Raw genomic sequence first — 22,315 nt, forward strand, 5'->3', positions numbered from 1 at the left:
TGTGCATGAACAGTGAGTGGACCTGCTTTGTTAGGTACCAGGAAGTAATGGTACTAATGTAAGGAATGATAACTATAGTGTTTTCTTTTGCTCAGACAAGGAATAGTTTTTAGATGTTACCTGCATGACAGTTTTGACTCAGTCGAAACTGTCAAGCAGGTAACATCTAAAAACTATTCCTTGTCTGAACAAAAGAAAACACTATAGTTACATAAACAGAAGACAAAATGAACATCGTTAGCCTGTAAGGAATGATGTTCAAAGGCATACAGGGGTCTGGAGCAGCACTTATACTGTTCTAATGTTATAAAAGTGATGTTCTTATGCTATGAAAATACATGTACATGCTCCATAGACATTGCATGTGTTTTTCTTGAACCTCTTGGATTTTTTTTTTTTTTGCCACTTATGGGTAAGGAACCAAAGATGGTAACTTCAGTAACCTTGATTTTCTACGAGATTTTTTTTTTTTTTTTTTTTGAAAGATTTCACAAAAGTAATACATTCTTGTTATATCCTCCAATAACACACTAAGGTTTAAATTTTGAATTTCAGAGTATTTCTATGAGTGCCCTATAAAGGGTTAATGTCAACCTAGTTACTAACCCACCTGTTTTGGTCTTGTGCTGTATGCAAAGTTCCTGAATAGTTGAATTTCCCTCTGGATTAATAAAGTATCCATCTATCTATCTATCTATAAGACAGAGTCTGTGTGCGCTTGGTTCTTTTTTTTTTTCAAATGGCCTTTTTATTGGGAAGAAAATAAAGTCTGACCTTTGTAATGACAGCTTCTAAAGTGTTTATAGACATTTCAAAGTTGTCACAGCAGCAGATAGAAGCACATTTTCTAAAATGTCCTGCAGAGCAGGGTAATTTATTTGCATTTACTATGAAAACATACAATGTCACACAAGATTAACCGAAGCATGGAAACCAGGGCATTTGCTGCATAATCACACAAACGCACTCCCATCATCAGTTTTTCTTTTTTAAGTTGGTGCCAAGAAAAGAAGAGCAATAGAAAGGCAAATCTGCTTTCAGACCATTTTTTTTTCTGCTGAACCATTAGATACACAGTAGAACCTTCTTTACTAAATGCAATGCACAACAGTAAATTATGAGCAATTATGTAAGCCTGGGTCACAGTCTGCCTGTGTGTTTGTCCACGCTGCCATCACAGCTTTACTCAGCAAACACCAGGATATTTCCATGAAACCATGACACGCTAAGGCTGTATCTATAAATAAAAAGAACAAAAACACAAAGAAAAAAATATCAAAAAGAAATGATATACTGAACAAAATGTTGGTTCTCTTCAGGTGTCTCTGTATTTGGACCTATATAGAGTGGTGCTATACTGGTCAGCTAAGCCAATTAAAAATAATAATAAAATAAAATGTATTGGTCTTTATTGAGGTCTGTGCAGACACTGGGTTGTCTGCTTGGCTCATGGGTTGACTGGAGAGAACATCTGGACACATCTGACTTCAGCCACGCAGTAGCTCTAACAAAACACATGCCAGGCTTATTTTTATATGCTTTTCATATTTAGATGCAGATATAAATTCACTGGTCAAGTCTGTTTTAGCTTTGTTGCAGAGAAGAGCGTGACATTCGGAGGTGCAGACATGTATGTGCAGTGTTGTTCCATCATGTATTGGACCTCACTGCATATATTACTACTGTATACACTGTCCTGACTGAATGGCTTTGTGAGGCTCCATTTGTGCTTAAAATGTGTCAACACATTTGTGTATGAAAAATCACAGACTGTCATGATTAATGAGGAACCCTATATGAATACAAAGGAGCGAAATGGTTTTTACCCCTCGGCCAACTTCGGGCTGAAGGGACATTATAATTTTTTTGTCTGTCCGTCCGTCTGTCCTTTCTGGCTGAGGGGTATTAGTGCACAGCACATAATGTTTAATGTCCTGCATTTGTGTCCGACTGAAGTATTTACTATGCAAAAACCAACCCGAAATTTCATAAGCACCCCAACATACAATATTTTGGTAAATTTCCCTTGGCTTTGATAAAACTTCCCATTCCAAGTCTAAGTAACCGTCACCTGTTTCATAGTGAAATTCAAGGCTGCAAAACTGGTTTCATAAAGTAAAGGTGATGAAATCCGATGCCTTAAAGCTAAGGAGGTTCCAGGTAATGCATGAAAAGACCAGGAAACTGACTCCAGTGCCAAGGGCAGCCCTTCACCTCAGTTTAAAGGTAATGGAAATGCAAAATAATGACAAAAAGCAAATATGCAGGGGTGGGCTTGGCTGGCACTGATTTATTCGATTATTTTTGCCCTAAATTTCATTTTAAAAAAGTAAAACACAGTTGTCAACAAAAAAAGAAAATCACATCAGTGATGATAGTGGCACTAACTGCTGTTTTTGGAGCTGCACTAGCAGCAACATGTTGACAAGAAATGTGGTGTCTGAGACACACCCTGAGGAGCCCTGATGATTACCTCTGCCACTCTTTTATTATGCAAATAGACTGGGGACATACTTTCAGTATCACCTGCTCAGAAATAGAATTCATCAGCCATCGTTCAACAGGAATGCTTGGTACACTGCAGGATAAAAATGTTTTGGAGCCATGTCCAGCCCTCCAGCACAGAGGCTATAAATTATGACTTACTAACACGTCCTGTGTTCAACACTCTTCCACAACCCATGAGCCAAGTTTCATCTACTACTGACATAAACCACTGAAGCACAGAGTGGATCACAACCGTTTTAATAAGCCCCTCCAATCCCGCGGCCCTACTGCCACTCCCGTCCACTCCCCCACCTCCTCCGCTCTATCCTTCCTGGGTGGGTTGGCTTTGAATTAGCGTCTTCCAAAGTCCGTGGTGGTGGCTGTGGTGGTGGTGGTGGTCGTGGAGGGGTTTAACCCAGGACTGAACATCCCTCCCCACGTAGTGTTTTTTAGAATGTGGAGTCCTCTAGCTGGCCCCTACAGCACTGGCTCCTCTCACTCCTGGGCTATGCTCCTCAGCACATACTTCACCGTGTAGGCAAACGCCGCAAAGCCTACAATTACAAACAGGTTGGCTAAAGCCCCACCTAGAAGTCCATGGTTACGATTTGCCTGCTGCAGGCCAGGGGCAGGGTTGGCCCCCCCGAGTGGAACAGCACCTCCGTTGAGGGCGGGGAGGCCGTAGTGGGCATGTTGAGGGTCACCGTCAGGCACCACATCGGGTAAGGGGAGGGGCTGAGTGCGGGCGCTTAACTCCTCCTGGGCCTTCTGTTTCTGCTTCATTTCCTGATGGCAGGATGGACAATAACATATCAGAACAGAACAATACAGGACAGAAGAAGACTGCAGTTAAGAGTGAACCTCCTACATACATCGACTACATCAGGAAACAACTCGCAGAAGACTTTGTCCTTTAGGTTGAAGGCCAGGCTTTGGGCTGACAGCTGTCGTTTCTGAGGAGACAAGGAAAAACATTAACTTTAAATATCACAGTCTGTTTACATCACTGGTTCCCAACCCTTTGCAAGGTGAACCAACAGATCAGAATCTGATATACATGAGCACATCTTTACTGACCCCCCCCCAATTTTCTGCTAATACAGACTAGAACCTATTTCATAAAATCTACTAATCATTAAATAAAGTACTTATTCTTACAATTGTCTATTACTATTATCATTAACCTATTATTAAATCTGTTTATTCACACATTTAGCTAGCATTTTTATTATTTATTTAAACTTTTAGGTTGAACAATCTATTAGCTATAACCAAAACCCTTTGCCTTCGATTAGTATGACAGAATTTATAGAGACAATCGTTTTCAGCATTTATTGGTTACATTTAGTGTCCTATATAAAGGACTACGATTACAGCCAGTCTTCCCAGACATGAACTGTTCAATGTGTAATATACCATGATGTTTTGGCATTGATGGGCAATAATTCCATAATTATATGTCATGATATTTTAATGTAAGTCCTCTAGATTCAGCTTACAGGCTGTAGGTAGAAAACCCTTTGCTACAAGATCAACAGGGTCAATTCTCTGTGATAAACGGATTTAATTACATATCGACGTTCAGGTTCCTTTAGATGCGTCTCTACTGCTCTGTCCCATGGGTTGTCACATGGCAGCTCCTGTAACTGTGAAATCTGGGGTTTACTTTCCCACAGCAACATAGAATAGTACCAGGTTGTCTATTTTAATGTTTGGTCTATCTGATTCTGCAGAAGGAAGCTGTACATTTTAATATCTTCTACTTTCTGCAGCTTTAAAGGAGTGATATTTTGCTTTTTTTAAATGGAATTATGCATTTTAAAACATTTCCCTGTGGCCTACATAAACTGTAAATGCTATGCTTGGGTCTGAATTATTCATTAATTTAACTCAACAGGTCCATCTTCAAACCTGTTTCTGAGTAATGACATGAGAAAGGTCATTTTGAGCGCTGGCCCTTTAAATGCAAATGAGCCACATCACACCCCACCCCTTCCAGCTTGTTGACCATGCTACTCTGTCCAGTTCAGCCACTTGTGTTCATTAATATAACCAACAATTGAACATTTTAGGTAATTGTCTCGAAGTTTGGACATATTTTCAGTATGGACTACAACCACTGCTGCTGACAAACAAATATGGCGTACTCGGAGAAATGTTCATCAGACGTCTTGACCTTATATGTGCAAACGTCTATAACTATAACTAGTTATAGACGTAACAAATTAAGCAGGAATTAAAATGGGTTGTAGAAATCCAATCAATTTTTGCCGGAATGAATATAAAGATAGCTGGAGGGTTCAAATTCAAACCCATTAGGGTCCACAAATAAATGTACCACAGACTAATAAAAGTGGGTTTAGCAAAATATGACCACTTTAAACCTAGCCTTAAAACAAATGAAAAATGTAATATAGAGCTCTATTGTTAAAATGTCATTAACTATAATATATGTGTGAGAAACTGGCCCCAAAATAATTATTTCCACTATCATGTTTGCTACAGTAGTTAAATAGTTGTACTATTTCAACAGCAGTGCTTAGTGTTAAAAGTGTTTCTTGTGGCTCATGATGATAATCAGTTTAATAGTTTTTGCATATTTACTAATGATGAACAAAACATCAGAATGTACTTCTATTTGTTTTTTTTACATTCTTAAATACGTAAGAATAATGCTCTGTCATATTTTAATTAAATTTCTGCCACAGCCCCTGGTTGAAAAGTGCAGTGTTACTGACAGAGGTCAAAGTAGGTGCTTACTGTGTAGTCAGAGGTCTCAATGCTACCAAGAGTGGGTCCTTTCTCCACCATAAAGCTGAGCAGACCTGTGAGGATGGTGGACACCGACCATGCAGGGTTCCACGTGTCTGGATGGAAGTCTGTGATGGACAAACATAACCTGGGGGAAAGAGGATGGGGTCAGGCTGCAGGAGCTGCTCAAAGAGGCAAAATAGCACAAGTAGTTTTGTTCGTGACCTCATTCTTACCTTGTATTACACTTAAATCTCCCATTTGGCGTAATCATATAGATACTTGGTGGTTTAAAAGGGAATTCTCGAGGAAATATGAGCTTTCCATGATAATATCCTCCTGGAAAAAAAAAGAGTGGTTGTTCAAAGAATGACAGGGAGTTGAAACTAAAAATAAGATGAGTCAGTCTGGTTTGTGTAATCTCAAATAGCCCGGTTCTTTCATAAACATGTCTCATGCAAGAGCTGGCATTTCTCCCACTCCACAGACAGACAACAAGAAACATGAATCAGCTTGTCGAAACATTCATATGGAAAACAATACTGAAACAGAATACATCGGTGATGTTTTACCTTCATATGGAGTTTTCTCAGGACCTCTGACTACATAATGCCTAGAGAAGACAAAAAAGTGCAATGATTCATTAGTCATAAAAATCACAAATAGGTAATAAAATTTATAAAGTGTCTGAAGTCAGTTCTATGGTTGTAACTTCAACGTAAACTTATGTGCCAAAGAAATATTTATTATTTCCTTATCATCTATCATAAGGATGTTATAAAATTGCACTAGCTGTAAACAATCATGTTACTACTCTTATTCCAGAGAAATCAGACATAAACTGATACCACGTGGAGATAAAGATAAACGTGCTGAAATGACGTGATATAATGTTTATGTACATTCAAGAACTATCAATCCAAATAAATTAAACACAATAACTCTACAGAAGTACCATTATCAGAAAATTCCCATGTAAATAATGTTTGGCGGACATTTTTCACATATTAAATCATAGGTTTGATCAGTTGAAGGATAATACTGATTAAGAGCTTTTCAAAAATGATTAAACTAGCTCATTAAATTTCTTAACTAGCTTTTACATCTTTATGGTTTCATCTTTACCGCCCTTTGATCAGAGAGTTTTAATACAATGACAATAAATTATTATGGTACGTTATGGTTATCAGTTTTCAGAATAACACTTTAAAGCTGTTGTTTTGGCTATCATCACATTGGATTTTGGAGACAGAAATGATCATATTCCAAGGTGCGTGTCTACAAAAGGTTCGCTCATCAACATGGAAAAACAGTCAACTTAATCAATCATTTACGGATCGACGTGTATATGGGTCCGATCAAGCGGTAACACATTTCGTGTTTAACAGTCTCTGTTATGTAAGCAGAGTAATTTATATGCATGTGTTATACATATTTGAGTAGGTATTTATAAGCACTTTAACATTATTCATTCATTCATTCATTCATTTTCTGAACCCGCTTTATCCTCACTAGGGTCATGGGGGTCGCTTGGAGCCTATCCCAGCTATTTACGGGTGAAGGCGGGGTACACCCTGGACATTTCACCAGTTCATCGCAGGGCTGACATATAGAGACAAACGATCAATCTTACATTCATACCTATGGGCAATTTAGATTAATCAATTAACCTATTAGTGCATGTCTTTGGACGGTGGGAGGAAGCCGGAGTACCCCAAGAGAACCCACGCAGACACGGGGAGAACATGCAAACTATACACAGAAAGGTCCCACCCCCATCGACTGGTGTTGGAATCGAACCTAGGACCCACTTTAACATTATGTATAACAAAATTTGGGGAGATAAAATTTTTAGGTGATAAATGTCAAAATACTGCTCGGTAAAAAGTGGACTTGAAACGGACAAAAAGTTGTTAAGCTTTACACAAACATTCAAAACATGCGGTTCTCGACAGAAATTGATAACAAGTAGGACAAAACCTTTTGGATATTATGTTCAACTATGCTGAACATATATTTTGGAGTAAAATATTGAAAAGTCTTTGTTCTATTGACATGAGAATGTGGTAGCATGTGGACAGGCTGCCATAGTAACATGTGGATGACACTTTACCATTGTATGCATCAGCCAAAATGTTGACTTGTTTTTAAAACAACAAACCAGATATAATCACAATGCTTTATTTAATGTATTTAATACTAACACAGTGTCATTTACAACTTGTGGTGGTCCATACTGATATAGGTAAATTACATATAAAGAGTCATTTCTCGGTAACAGTTCACAGCTAGTCTTTTTAAATGTGACAGATTTAATACATTTTCCACATTTTTTAGATATAATTTTTAGCGTCAAATTCGAGCTATATTTTTATATCTGAGACACAGCTGTGGTGTAAAAAGTACAAATCAATAAAATCAGTTGGAACTTTTTTCCTACAAGTGGTATCTTAAAAAGGATAACAGTTTCATAAAATAGGGATCTTTCGCTAAAAAATGAGCCCACTTGATAAATGTGTGTGAATTTACCTTTTCATGCTGTAGTTCACTTTCGCTTGATTGGACCTAGGGCTACACGATTTTTGGCCAAAAATAAAATTCAGATTTTTTCTTCTAAAAACTTGATTTTTGATTTTGATTGTTGGGTAAAACTACAAAGGGCAGCAGAAGTCAGCATGTCATTTTCATGAGCAGCTCGAAATACAAGGCAGCGCTCCCTACCAGAAGTGATACCAATAAAAGTCAGTGACAGGCATCAGTCGTGTGTGGACCACGTAATATGAGTGATCCCCATGAGATTATATTTAGTTGGGGGATCCGTGCTTGGAACAGACCGACTCAGGACACGCTGAAGGGATTATATCTCTGGGCTGGCCTGGGAATGCCAAAGGATTCCCCCAGAGCTGGTGGATGTGTCTGGGGAGAGGGCTGTCTGAGCTACTTTGCTGAGGCTGATGCCCCTGTAACCCGGATTGGAAGAAGACAGTATGGTATGGATCCATGCAGGACAACGTAAGGTGAGTGATCCCCATGCAGTTATATTTGAATTAGGGGATCCATGCATGAAACCACGGCTTACATTGGTGTCACTACTGCGGGCCCGTCACAGATTTAAGGTCCATGGTCATTACATGGACTTCTGTGAAAGACCGCTCTCACACTTAGGAGGAGGAACCTATGGTAGGCCAGAGGTGCACGGCCCGGAGGCACGAGAAAGATGAAATCAATGACGATTTCTCTTTTTTAAAAATTATCCTAATTAAAAAATCTGATTTCAATTTAAAATTGGTTAATAGCGCAGCCCTAATTGGACCCATATAACACTTTTGGATTGTTCCACATTTGCTTCACTTTGAGACATGCTCCTTCCCAGAGGTCACAAACATTATTATTTTTAGTTACAAATAAATGCCAGAGACCTCACCCTGCTAGAATAGTACAGATGTATCAACACTGCTCATTGGATCTGCTTTCAACTTAGTAAGCACCTAATAAACGGCTGGAAGCATCCTCTGTCAAAAATAAATGTGCTATCACTGCTACCTTTTTTTTTTTTTTTTACATCACATCAATTCAATACAGCTGACAAGGTAATAAATAATATGCTGACACCCTGGCATACATGACACAAACATGACCTGAATGACAACACAAAAAGGAAATGAGGAAATATATTTTTTCTTAATCTTGTCTATGCAGCCCTTTAAGCAAAACCTGCTTACTTTTAAGTAAAGTTTGGACTTTTGTAACCACCAGCTGCAAACATCAGACGGGTAAGTGATCTTTTAACTCAATAAAATCAAAACCATCTAGTTTCAGCAGTTTAGTGACATGTCAGTTACAGTACAGGTAGACAGTTAGGTCTACTAATTAAATATAAAAGCATTTACTTAAATCACTAAAATGTAACTCATTCAATAATGTCATTGACTCCTGTGTGATTTTTTTTTGATGAAACAACAGAGACCTTACCATTCTAGGATGTTGGAGGGAAGAGGCTCTGCACAAATGTAAGGCACAGGGTCTTTCTTTATCCTGAGGTAATCCTGCTTAAGTCGCTGAGTGGCTGTCGTTGGAGCTCTCTTATTCCCGTTGTTGTTCATCTGAGGATTCACAAAACACACAAAGCTAAATTACCACAAATCAGTCTTAATTTGTTACCAGTATATAATAATACCACCATATGTATATATACAGTACAAGGTCAACCTGTGTATTTTTCTAGTTTTTCTTTCACTTTGGGCCTGGAACCTATGACATGTTTGTTGTGCTGTGACTAAAACAAGCAGGGATGCTATACATGCTGCTTGATGTCAGTTATTCATTGGTTTTTTAAGCCATTAAAAGTTGAGAATCAATACAAAATATATGCTTGAATACAGTTTTTTTAAATTGTATTTTTCCATTACAGCTAGTATGCTGTTTAATATTTGACAACTGAATTAATACCAGTTCATTTGTGGGCCAGATCACGAAAAAGTGAACATCAGTGTCAAAAATTGAAGTTTCACTTATCATCTCTCAAATAGGTTAACTTTTTAGCTTAAGAGCTATATTATATTGAACTGTTTACAAAATTTCAGTAACGCTTGTAGAAAAAAAAGATATAATCAATATAAAATGAAACCTAAAAAGGACTAAAATATGTAAATGCACCATTAACTTTAATAATATTTTTTTTGCTTGTATAAGTGATATTTTAAGTCTGTGAATCTGTAGGAACTAATTATTCAACAGTACAAGAATTTAGAAAGGTTATGTACAATATTTTCCAATTATCTGTAAAATATGCTCTACTATTAGATGTATATATCACTTCAGTTGTAATATGTACATTAAATAAAAGTTTATTAGCCTATCTGTGGTGTTTTGGGTCCAGCAAAGTCTTTTAGTATGACTACTGAACAAAGTGACAAACTGCTGTCCCCATGTCACAACATAGGCTATTTGTGTTCATCAAAACTTATCATTTCAACATTTTTATCCAATATTGATCACAGCTGTAGTTTAACATCACAGCTAAATCCCTGTGTTTCTTCAGGATAACTTTCTTATGAGAACAGCATGTTTTTTTGCATTTGCGTAAAGTGAAAAATAAAAAGATGTTCATTTTGAGTCCCCGTGTCACGCTACAGTAATTTAAGTATTTTTACCCCAAAAATGTATTTATGTAAATTGTAACTTATCATGTTAAAGTACTTACTGAGACCTATTCATACATGCATTACCTAAACATTGAGGCAAGTTTAGTTTAAACACAGACATTATTGACTATGAAACGTGTCCCTATGTCACCACTTGATCTGGCCCTTGAGTGAAAATACGATAGAAATGTTGTTAGTTTGGTTGCTTGTTCTTCTATTAGTTTAACAGAATTTAAATGGTTAAATCTAGAAATGCTGACCCAAAGTCACAGGTTCAAAACAAGTTAAATCAGTAACACAAAGAAAATCAAAATATTTCACCGCTGGAACCTACAAACACCTGGATTTCCCTACAGTACATTTTCAATGTACTATTATACTTATTAAAAAAGTACAATAACTAGTTGACCTTTATTATACTGTATGTTTACACGTATAAATGTGACGTGTCCTCTGTAGTTCCGGAGGGAATTTCCAAAGTTCAGAAACGAAACACTGATCATCTCCATAAGACACATGATGCCAGAATTATTGTGAGGCTGTAATTTTGACACCAAGTCTGTGTTGCCCATTGGAGGTGTGACGTTTATGTATTATATTACACTACCTCATGCTCAATAATCTATCAAATAAATTAAGCCACTTCCATATGTGCCCATTGCTGACTGCCTGCCGGATGTATTATGCTGCAGACTGTTATGTGGCAAACAGCTGACTGGGTCACGCTTACAGGGCTTCAGTGGAGTTCAACAGTGAGAAACCTATGTCAATGTCCCTTGACGACAATAACACTAACAGGCTTGTTAACTAATGTTAGGGGAGGCTAATCCGCTACTTGGCAAACTGCATTAGCTAGGGTAAATTTCTGGCTAACGGTGTAGCAGTCGGTAAATTAGCCTCACGTCGGCTAGTTACTCATTCGTCGATGGTAAACAAACAGTGGAAACAAACTTTGAGCGGTATCATTACTTTATATGTGGGTGATATAATGTGATAATACACACTGCTTGTCAAGTAAATCATACATTACGCTTACTGAGAGGTAGTAGGTACGGCTAGTGGCTGTGAACTGTGTTAGCCTCTGACGGCTAACGTAGGCCACAGCTATGTTTGGTTAGCTACTTAGCTTTAGCTCAGCTGCTAACACGGTCAGCTCTATCACCGACAACAGCTGAGCACGCATCTGTGGCGTTTACAAACGACAGTAATACGGACATACCTCTCCAGAGACCCCGATGGGAAAAGGTATTCGTGGGTGGACACGAAATAAGGCTGCTGTTTCTATTGTCAAACCCCAAACCGATAAGACGATGACACCAACGTAGCGTTAGCTATCGCCAGCAGGAGGAAAAGTAACACTTCCGGTTTTCTTCTTCATTTGTAGTATAGGGGTTATTTAGCTGAAGTGCGCCCTATCATCACCAGCTGATTTAAAAAGTAATATCTATTCATTTAAACATAGCAATGTGTAACAATTGCTACTAATATTACTTTTAATGAATAAAACATCCGTAGTTCCATTTAGTAAAATGAGTTAATTGTGTCTGATCTTGCGATTCTCCTCATCCTTTTCGGAATGATCTGTCAATCCTGGAAATATAATAATTATTTATATATTATTCATATTATTTGTATAAGCTATTGAAGCACTTTTAGTATTGAAGGCAGGTAGTTTGGCTTGATGCAACTGATGTGCTTTTAATTAAGCAAGTCACATCTTCTAATTAAATTACTTGAACTTCATCTAATTAACCACTTACCAAGTAAAGGGACTGTTCAGCCTGCAGCTTACAGTCATGGTGTCACTTCATAAAAGCAAAAATGAATGTAAAAATGCAAGATAACTATTGTTATCTTGCCTGCGCATAACACATAACATGGCACACAAAATGTCCAACACCCACAATGTAATGCAGCAAATACGTGCATCACACCACAATATTATATATTAATTTGCAGAAAATAAAAAACAGACTAAATACCATATGGATGGTTTCAGACTTTGAATAATGCAAAGAAAGAAAGTTCATATTCCTTTTAAAATGTTTTCATCTAAAAACTGTATTTGGCAGAAAAACCCTCATTTTCAATCAGCTTTCATGCGTGTTGCAGACTCCATACCAGTATTCACATGAATTTTGGCTGCTTTATGCCACCTAATGCAGAAATACAAGCAGCCTGGCTTTGTTTGGTGAGTTGTGACCGTGCCTCATTCTCTTGACCCCATTCCAGAGGCTTACTTCAGGTTCAGGGCTGGAAATTTCTCATCAGCATATTACTATTTTAACAATTAAAAACAATTGCAACTTATGAGGTATATACATTTGAAACTTTTTGTCTGAATAATTATGTAATTGATAAATCAATATTTAAATGCTTGATTTGTTTTATTACTTGAATTCATTTGTTGATCAGTGCAGATCTGTCACAATCATCTTTGTGACCATTTTTGTTTTTCTATTCGTTACTAAAATGGCTATTTGATTTTCCATCTACTGTGACTTAGCCTGGTGTCATATTTACTGGCATTTGTACATTTAATATTTGTTAGTAATCTATTTTAGTTAATTTAGATCTTAAAATATCACCCATGGTACACTGGGTTTTGTTTGGTTGGGAATCATGGAGCTAAAGGTCTAGGTCTAGAATGGAAGCAAATACTGTATAGAATTGTTTCTGCTGTTCATTTTATTTCTGATACCAGATGCAAAACATACTTTACAAATGTCAAGGTTCAATGTTTAAATCATACATGATAAGAATAGCATATGTCAGATCTGCTGACCTGTTATACTTTTACAACAAGGGGAAAAAAACAGACAAACCTCCATTAGGCCCATGTCTCAGTACTTGTTTCTGCTCCAAATTTATTTCAATAAGCAAAATATTTTTCAGGTCAACTGAAATATCATTTATGAAGAGTTACATTGCGATGTTCTCAGACGATCAAGGGCGATAGTCTTGTACCTGATCAAATATACTTATAAAAAAAGATTAAGAACAAATATAACTCTGTTCTTAAATCACTTTAGGAAGTGTGAATTGGCTTCATCTTGCAGCAACAATCCTAGAGCATCAGTGTTACATAAATGCAGGAACTGTTATCTTCCTAACTTCACAATGACAGTAGAGAGGTCAGATCAGGTCACGACCGGTGGTCACTATGGCCTCTTGCTGCGGCTGAACTGCAAACTCCTTCTCCTCAACTTCTCGGGCTGGAGAGACGCGAGGAGAGAAAAGTCGCGAAAGACATCAACACAGGGGATGTCACCTGTAACAGGGGATACTGAAGTCAAATTGGTTTTTTGTCCCACCGGCTGGCATCACGGAGAATCCAGTGAGACATGGCTTGAATTTTTACATTTACAGCCAGCAGATTCTGGAAACTCTAGTGATGCATATTTTGTTTTTCAGATTAAGACCAGATTTAACCCAACTGAGGAAAGAGAGTAAGAATAAAAGTTTTAGAAAAGCCTTGAGATGTCTGTGAAACCTTGTCTCTCTGCCACGTATTTTGACTATAACAGGAAAATCTTTGTAGGTAGAATAAGTGAAAGAGGACTGAAGCTTTATCTGATGCTTCCATTGTATTGGTGAGAGGGAGGATTAGTGTGCAGGATGGAAAATTAGACATTTACAGGGAAAGAGTGAAGAGCATCCTGTCCCAGTATCTCCCTGGAAGTAACTAGAATCATGCGCTCCATATTATTATGTCATATTATAAAGGATATTATTTTGTACTTACCCGTTCTGTTTTCTTTATCAGATGTTTAACAAAATAAAGCATTAAGGCCGAGCATCAAAACACTCAATTTAACAAAAAATAAATCTTAATGCTCCATTTATCCCCAAGCAACAAAACCACATCCCAATTACAAGACAGCTCCCAACAGAATGTGTGTTCCCTACAGAAGGAGAAGCAGAAACCCCAAACACCCACACCACCAGAGACAGTTTCACACTAGTCCCTTTGTAAGACATCCCAGGATGCTTCACTCACTCTATCCCGAGCATCCTTGGGTTTTACCCTCCTGCTGCCAGTGGAAACCCCTGTAGTAACAGAAGCAATGATAGGTCAGTGTTTATTTTCCTGAGTGGACATTTGCTGCCTTTAGTATAAGGTGAGACATTTTGGACATGTGAGAACTGATGGTTTAACAATGTTTGTGAGACCCCATGTTTGTTTTTATACTGTAGACACTGAATTATTCAAGGCATTGTGTTGTTGCTGCTGCTCACACCAAAGTGATCTTTAAAAGGTGACATCCACAAAATATATGCACCTACACCTCCCTCTTTTCCATGAAATAATTATTATATTGCTTTGAATAAGCCAAGTGCTACCAAAAAGTTTGTTATAGACCAACAGACACCAGATCAGATTATAAAAATATCATTCTCCCAAACGTCTGGCAATTTTTTTTTACTAACACACTGAGTTTTTTTTTACTGAGAATTAGCACAGTGTTTACGCTTATATGAAAGTAAGTGTGTTGTCAACAGTATTGCTGCGATGTTGGGAGAATGCTATGCATAAGAGATGAGACAGGAACCAGAAATGAGAGCAACGAGCAGAAGCGAGGTTAGTTCATCGAGTTTCTTGGTTTTATTGTATGCATTTTGTTTTCTTTTTTTCCCCTCAGTGCTTCTAAAGACAATGAAGATAGTATTCCAAAGATATCCAAATGTCATAGTAGGGCAGAGCTGTGGCACAGACCTGCCTGACAGGTTGTTTTGGAAGAGGATAAAAAGACAAACATAAAACAGGTCAGACAGTCAGGATCCATGATTGAATGCTGAGAGGCAGGCAGTCGGCATTGAGTTAAAATACACAAGTGTACTATTTACAGCATGTTATCATTGAACAGCACCTTAACCACTCCTATGTCAATACACACAAATGGACACAACATTTAATACTTCCACCAGGGCAGAGGGCCCTTAACAGTTTGGTCACAGTAGCTTCACATCACCCTCTAGTCTGGTTCTAATCGCAGTACATTGAACTATTGCAGGAGATTGAAATCTCTCGGGTAAGTCACATTTCTGTACGTCTCGAACCTCTTTTGAACATGTGAATACATCAACAGTGTTTCTACCACTGAGTCACTTTGACTTCACACAGTATGGTAAGACTATGCTGTATCTACTCTGAACAGTTTCAGTACGAGAAAAAAAAACAAACAAAAAAGATAAAACAAAAAAACTGTGATATTATACAATGTCAGACACTTTCCCTTTAAAAATCTTTGGCAGATGAAAATAAAATCACAACATAAAAACTATAATGAAAGTTTCTCTTTGTAAACAAAACAAACATAAGAAAGACACAAATGAGGAATGCACCACAGATGGTCCGTGGATGGAAGAATGGCACAGAGGCGCATAAAGGAAGAAATTCCTGACACCAGAGGGGTCATGTTGATACATGCTTATTCCACGGGACTGCACTCCACAAAGTGATCAAACAATAGAAAAATATTTTATCATGCTTAGAATGTAAAGTATCTTGCTCTTCCCAAAAATAAATCTGGCAAAGCATGCAGAGAATACTGTGTGTGGCCAGGGAAGCCTTCTGATCCAATAAGTGTGTAAACTGCTCAAAAAGAAATGTGCTCTGTTACGTCACCAAAAATACTGAAACATGGATGAGTATTTACAAAAAAGTTGTGATTATATAACCATGAGTCACAAGGTAGTGAAGCAGAGATCAGGTCGCTACTGACTAAAGGTAAATATGCAAATCCAGTTTATGCAGACTCCCTTACTGCTCTGGTTTGTCCACTTATCACCTCAGCTTGCAAGATATTCTCTAGAAATAACAACAGCACAATACTTAGAAATTATAGCTGTCTTCAATAACCAAGTAGTGTCTGATAACTGTAACCATAGCTTTATAAGGCCATTGTTAAAGGGAAAATAAAAGGAAATGTCTTATGAATGTCACAGAAGAAACTAAACAAAAGACTTCCTGTTATGAATTCCAAGTAACGTCTTCAGAATAAATCGACAATCATTAACAGCAATGCAGATGAAAACTGCACTCACGAATGCATTGCACTGATCCTCTGGGATAATAAACATAAATAAAAAAAGAAAGAAAGAAAATACAGATAATAGACAATAACTTGAGTAGACGAAGATGTAGAAAAACAAACTGGATAAAAAAAAAGCTAAATTATAATACTGTTAATGGGAAAAGTGCACAGTTTCTTTTTTCTTTACATAACGTATCATAATATCATATTATTTAACTCTGTCTCTCAGTATTCGTTTTCTCATGCACCCTTTTGCTATCGCATTCACTCATTCACTCACTCATTCACTCATCATGTCACGAAGTATCTTACAAAGCAGGCAAGGGTCTCCTCTCCAAAAGCCCTTCAGCGTTTTTATCACAGTTTTACATTTCCTTTCCTGCCTCCACTTTATACACAGTAAACTACCCTGCCAACCTCTACTGTAGCTTGTCGGTTACTCTGTTTCTTTTAAGAATTGGACATATACCATTTTATTTTCACCTCATGCCACAGCACATATTTAAAGATTACCCATAGAACTTCTATATATGTATATTTACATCTCCGATTAAGAAGAGATGGGTAAGTTAGATGGTCTGGATAAGATATAATAAGTGTAGTGGGTTAATGCGGCGGGTTTCCTTAGAGGTCAGAGTTGTTAGGTAACAGCAAACCCACACCCTCACACAAGAGATTACACCACGTGATAATAAATTCAAGGATAACCCTGTTAGCAAAACACCAAAAAGCAGATGTTGATACTCTGTGTGATACAGCTAGCGTAGCATGGGTGGTGCAGAGTAATGGCAAGCAGAAACACATTGGTGATGCAGAAAAATGAAGGTGGTGACTATAGTCAGTAGAGTTGTAAAGGTGCGTCAGGGGTCTCCCTATTACACAATGCACCCCCCCCCTCTTTACACGAGTAGCTCTTTCCTCAGACACCCTGTTTCTAAGAAGTTGCCCATAAGCCTGGATCTTTAAGTTATGTCAAAAAGACTTGGTTGGGATCAGTGTCTAGGGGTAACTTCTACAGGATTATTTTAGGCTCCCAGTCAGGAGGGATGTATAGTGAGCAGGAGCTCTAGTCTCAGGTATAGAATTGATCATTAGCATTCGTCTATGGTGAGGCAGATGAATTCCTGGATGCACTTCCTATACTGCTGCTCAGTGGGGCTGCTGCTGGGGTATTGACCTGGTTGACCCAAGGGAGCCTCCGCCTCTCGCATTTCCTCGTTCATCCGAGCGAGACGCAGCCTGGGAGACGGAGAAAGAAACCAGGTAAGACAAGAATGAACATAAACAAATTAAAAGGATGATGATGAGAGTAAATATGTGGTGAGGTGGTTAGGATAGGAGACACAGAAGAGAGCGAGTAAAGAAACTGAGGGGTAAAATACACAATGCAATTTTAGACTCTTTTAAAGGGTACTCAAATGCCCCTAAAAATTATAACATTATGAATTAATTAATTTCTGACTAATTCACTGTACTCATTGGATGGATGTTTTCAAAGTGAAACTATTATTATTATGTATTAAAACATTTACAGAATTATATAAAAGTATGAATTGTTATCCAGTGTAATTAGTAAATTAGCAGGGGGTGAACATTTTAGCAAGGTACTGTAAGTATGCAGCATTTATATTACATTCTTAAACCCAAGATTTGATCTGCTTTAGCCTCATGTACACATCAGTTGTTTTTATTTATTGCAAAAATGTGAGTTTTTAAGATTTCAAACAAGAAACAACACTCACCCCCATCCTAAACTGGGTTTATGAATCAAACCGATAACAACACTTGTATAGTACTTTGTCTTTTCTATGAATAGTAACCCGCCTTTCCCAAGTATGACTGGTTGACAGGGTGAAAACTTCCTCATAAAAGTACAGTTCTAGGAAAAGAAAAAAAACACGAGCATTTACAAGGTGACGATGTCTGCATTAGCAGCCTGGACAGCGATGCTCAGGGGGTCATGACCCTGTTCGTCCACCTCCGTTTGTGACGCTCCTCTCTTCAGAAACAGACACACCTGACTGAACAACATAAGACATAAAGGAGAAAAGACAAGGCATGAATAGATTAATTATGGATATCATGAACTTCTGTGTAAATAGATGAATGGAAAATAATATGCCTCACATGGTAATCAGAACATTAACAGATCAGTGTCAACAGATCCCAAGCTATGCAACTCACTGTCAATTCAAACAAGCTGCTTCACATTTTAAAGTGAACTGTCAAAACAATATGGGGCAAGAAAACACTATGATCAGATAACATAGGCATGCATTGTCTACAGCAGGGATGGGCAACATTCACTTCCATAGTTACTTAGACAAAGTAAGGGTCACACAGTACAACTGAAATGAAACATTATGATAAACTACAGATAGATGGATTCATATTTGTCAGCCCAGATGCTCTGAGTCCTTCTACACAAAAACCCCCAAGAAGTTTACATCAGACAATGTTGCCTTTTTATCATTGAACATGCCAATCAGGTATAAAATGACATTACAGAGAGGATTACTTACATATAACAGCCCACTTAAATGCATGATCAAATTTAAGATGACCCCTTGAAATGTCCCACAAGACAATTTTAGTTTCATATATTATATAGTCATATAAAATCTGGGCAATGTCACCTATCTGCACACTTGTCACTTTATTTTATTATTATTTATGTCCTTTTTAGTCACTTTAGAAGGCTTTACAAGGCCATACTTGGCCTACTGCCTCCCTACATCTGTAGTTTAATAAGAAGAAGAAATATTGACTCTTATTGTCTGAGATCAAATGAGCATTTGTTCCTCTTTGTGCCATTCGCCTGTACAGAGCTGGGTAAAAGGGCATTTGTGTACTCCGCTCCTTGCTCATGGAATATGCTGCTAAGAGACTGGAAACTGACTGAACTGTTCTCTCTGAATGCTTTTAAATCCAAACTCAGAGTGTTAGAGAATATCTCAATGACTTGCACGTGTTTTACATAGGTTGACTGGTCCTGTAAATTACTGTATGTTGTAACCGTATAATGTAACTGTATGTTGTAACTATGTGTTGTGCTGCCTCTTGGCTAGGACTCCCTTGGAAAAGAGGTTCTTAATCTCAATGGGATTTTCTTCCTGGTTAAATAAAGGTTAAATAAAATAAAACAAAATAAATAAAATTTAGCAATATTTGTCTTATTATCTTTCTCTTTATTTTTTATGTGTTTGATGCCACTTGAATTTCCGATTTGGGGGATCAATAAAATCTACTTTATCTTATGTGAAAAACCCAATGTTATGCTTACAGTGTAGATAATGGTAGTGATTCTATGAGTTCCTGTTATCGGTGGCAGAGCTGGTGGTTTCATGTGCACTGTAATGGAAGTTAACTGTATTGTAAATGATGCAGAATCAGTCAGACTAATGTTAGCTGATTCTGCTTTTGGTGGTCAAAGCAGCAAATACCAAATGTAAGGCTGTCCAAAAATGCTCTTGTCATGATAAAATAAAAGACACGGATACAAAACATGTGCTACTTTGAAAAAAAGTGGGAAAAAAATAATGGTGGTAGTAGATCAAATTCTCCTTAGGGTTAAGCATATGTCGACTCTGCTTATAAGAGCAAGAGCTATAAGTCAAAAATTTGGCAGAGCAGCTGTAGTATGACTACCTGGAGGCATTTCTTGTCACAGCAAGTGATTAGCTGTCTGTTTTACAGTCAGGCCTGAACTGAACCTGTATGGTTTTGCATATTGTAACCTCTGTAGGGACAGTGTGAAGTTATAATATGCAAAACAGCAGTTATGTCATACCCAGTGTGTCCCATGTAGGTGGCATGATGCAGTGGGCCTCTCCCTCGCATGTCCCTCTGGTTGACATCGGCTCCATTTTGTAACAGGAACTCACAGGCTATCAGAGAGCCCTGGCAAAGAGACAGACCACAAACACACAGAGTCGCATATTTATATTAGCTTTCATGTTACCTCTACTGGCACAGGGGAGGTCCCATTCTGACTGCTTAACATCACTTAGATCAGACCTCATTGTTAATTTAGGTTTGAGGTTTCCCTCAGCAGTGAGAAGAGGGACAGTCATTGAGATTATATCAGCCTACATTATAGCCAATAATATTGTTCTTTCCTTTTTAATAGCAGCTTTGAATTTATGAGTGTTTATTAAAAGCTGGGGCTGTGCTTACACAATTCCTATCAGCTGGCACACCTTCATCTGCCTTTATTTACAAACCCCAAGTAAATAAAAAAATTAGGACTTGCAGTGCAGCGATGCAACCTATTCTATATTTCATGTTAATTAAAACCACCTCTCACATCTAAATGTAAATACTGCATATTTTCCGACTGTATTTACCACTCATCACTCACCCCGATCACAGCCTGAATTAGTGGTGTTTTTCCCTCTTCCTCTTCACTCGCTGCATGTACATCAGCGCCATGTGCCAATGCTTCAGCCATAAGTGGCAAGTTGTGGAGACGGGAAGATCTGTGGAGGAGTGCCCCAGGATGGAGCTCCCGTGGGTCTTCAGGGTCTGAGGACACTTCCTGTTCAATCTCCACCTCACCACTAGAAGACTCCTCTGACTCTTCTGATGGTGATGAGCATGAAAAGACGGAGAAGAAATATAAATCAAGTAAACAACATATTCAGAATTTTTGAGTGTCTTCAAGGAAATGTAGCCTTTTAGTCTAGACTTTGTCTTGGTCTGTACATGTTATTTATGACTCAGCACACAGTCATTTTCCAAAGACGTATCGACCATTACAACACTTCACCTAAGGCACATGCAAATGGGAAAAAAAACTTCAGTTCTTTTTATGTCTGTGTATGTGTGTGCTTCAAATTTCATTAGTATGTTTTCATGAATGTTTTAATGGTGCTCAAGAAAGTCAGTGAGTAGACACCTTTCTTATTAATATCTGGGGTTCAAGTAAAAATCTTCACCTGTGTTTTTTTATTTGTAATTATTGTAATGAAAATAGTCAAATATTACATGAAATGCACACTTCTGAGTCAGAAAACATCAAATCTCACATGGCCACCCCTATAAATCTACTGAAAACTCTGATATCACCACCCACTACATAGTGATAAAACATACAGTAAATGCTTTTCTCCTGTACTTCAATAACTTTCCCAACAGTATGACATTATTGTAATATAAACTCACAAACCTTCTTCTGTGACACTGTCCACGACTGAGCCAAATGCTAGGACATCAGTGCTGCCGTCTGTACTTCCACCGAGACCACTGTCACTGCTCAGACCTGCGGGGCCAAGCAGCGCCAAGCCACGGACACGTTAATCATTACACAGCACATACTGCACTAAAGTTAACGATGTTAGGATTCCACTAAATACGGAAGATGTCAGAAGAAGCAATAAAATGCATCTCTGCAGTATTTATTAATGTCCTAAAGGTTATTACTCACCATAAAGTTATATTACATGTTAATTAATGTTTGAAAGAATAGTACTGGAATTACAAATTCTGATGAAATGTGCCATAGACTTACTGCGAGGACCAGAACCAGTGTCGAAGTAGGAAAATAGTGAATCGAGCTCATCTGGACAGAACAGGGAGTCTCGACGAAACTTTGCTGCCGCTGCTGCCAAAAACAAGATGGCAAGATTTCAGGACTTAAAGAGAGAACAGTTCACAGTTTGCATCTATTCACTTCATGAGCCAAGAGTGAATCTGATGAATACACAGGCAGAGACATTATGGTTTTGAATACACTAATTTGTTTTGATCTTATTTTTTGATTTAGTTTAGTTTTAGGTAGTTTTGCAAGGGCACAAGTGTTTTTACCTTTATAATGAGGAATTGGCAAATTTTAATTCACAGTAACTGACAAAATCAACATGCAAGATGTATTTTACAAAACCATTGTTTATTTAA

General features: G+C 37.8%; 2 protein-coding genes across 7 annotated transcripts in view; both read right to left on the minus strand.

The window, feature by feature from the left end:
- Nucleotides 1-843: 843 nt before the first annotated feature.
- On the minus strand, nt 844-11,741 carry ube2j2 (ubiquitin-conjugating enzyme E2, J2 (UBC6 homolog, yeast)). The gene is made up of 7 exons (XM_030135333.1): nt 11,602-11,741; nt 9,211-9,341; nt 5,811-5,851; nt 5,475-5,577; nt 5,248-5,386; nt 3,360-3,440; nt 844-3,273 (listed from the first exon to the last, which is right to left on the minus strand). Exons 2-7 carry the CDS (start codon nt 9,339-9,341, stop codon nt 2,983-2,985), a joined length of 786 nt encoding a protein of 261 aa, XP_029991193.1. The 5' UTR covers nt 11,602-11,741; the 3' UTR covers nt 844-2,982.
- Nucleotides 11,742-13,058: 1,317 nt separating this feature from the next.
- LOC115419645 (arf-GAP with coiled-coil, ANK repeat and PH domain-containing protein 3-like) overlaps nt 13,059-22,315 on the minus strand; it is a 77,241-nt gene continuing 67,984 nt past the window's right edge. Inside the window, exons 19-26 of one of the 6 annotated variants that reach the window (XM_030134541.1) lie at nt 21,930-22,022; nt 21,588-21,680; nt 20,781-21,004; nt 20,211-20,320; nt 18,331-18,441; nt 17,598-17,659; nt 14,383-14,432; nt 13,059-13,653 (exon numbers count right to left, since the gene is read on the minus strand). In XM_030134541.1, the coding sequence (XP_029990401.1) occupies nt 13,585-13,653; nt 14,383-14,432; nt 17,598-17,659; nt 18,331-18,441; nt 20,211-20,320; nt 20,781-21,004; nt 21,588-21,680; nt 21,930-22,022 (812 nt within the window). In that variant the 3' untranslated portion in view covers nt 13,059-13,584. Of the gene's footprint in view, nt 13,654-14,382; nt 14,433-14,965; nt 17,660-18,330; nt 18,442-20,210; nt 20,321-20,780; nt 21,005-21,587; nt 21,690-21,929; nt 22,023-22,315 lie in introns of those variants that run through there. The other 5 variants (XM_030134542.1, XM_030134540.1, XM_030134539.1 and 2 more) reach the window with 5 other exon arrangements.

This window comes from Sphaeramia orbicularis, chromosome 5, assembly GCF_902148855.1.
Source record: "Sphaeramia orbicularis chromosome 5, fSphaOr1.1, whole genome shotgun sequence".
Taxonomy (NCBI): Eukaryota; Metazoa; Chordata; class Actinopteri; order Kurtiformes; family Apogonidae; genus Sphaeramia; species Sphaeramia orbicularis.

Bases quoted from the DNA above. Each gene is read 5' to 3' on its own strand.
- ube2j2 (XM_030135333.1), bottom strand. From the start codon at position 9,341: ATGAACAACAACGGGAATAAGAGAGCTCCAACGACAGCCACTCAGCGA. The intron at 5,578-5,810 runs GTAAAACATCAC...TTTTTTTTCCAG, and splicing joins TGAGAAAACTCCATATGAAG to GAGGATATTATCATGGAAAG. The intron at 3,274-3,359 runs GTATGTAGGAGG...TCCTGCCATCAG, and splicing joins TGTTTCCTGATGTAGTCGAT to GAAATGAAGCAGAAACAGAA.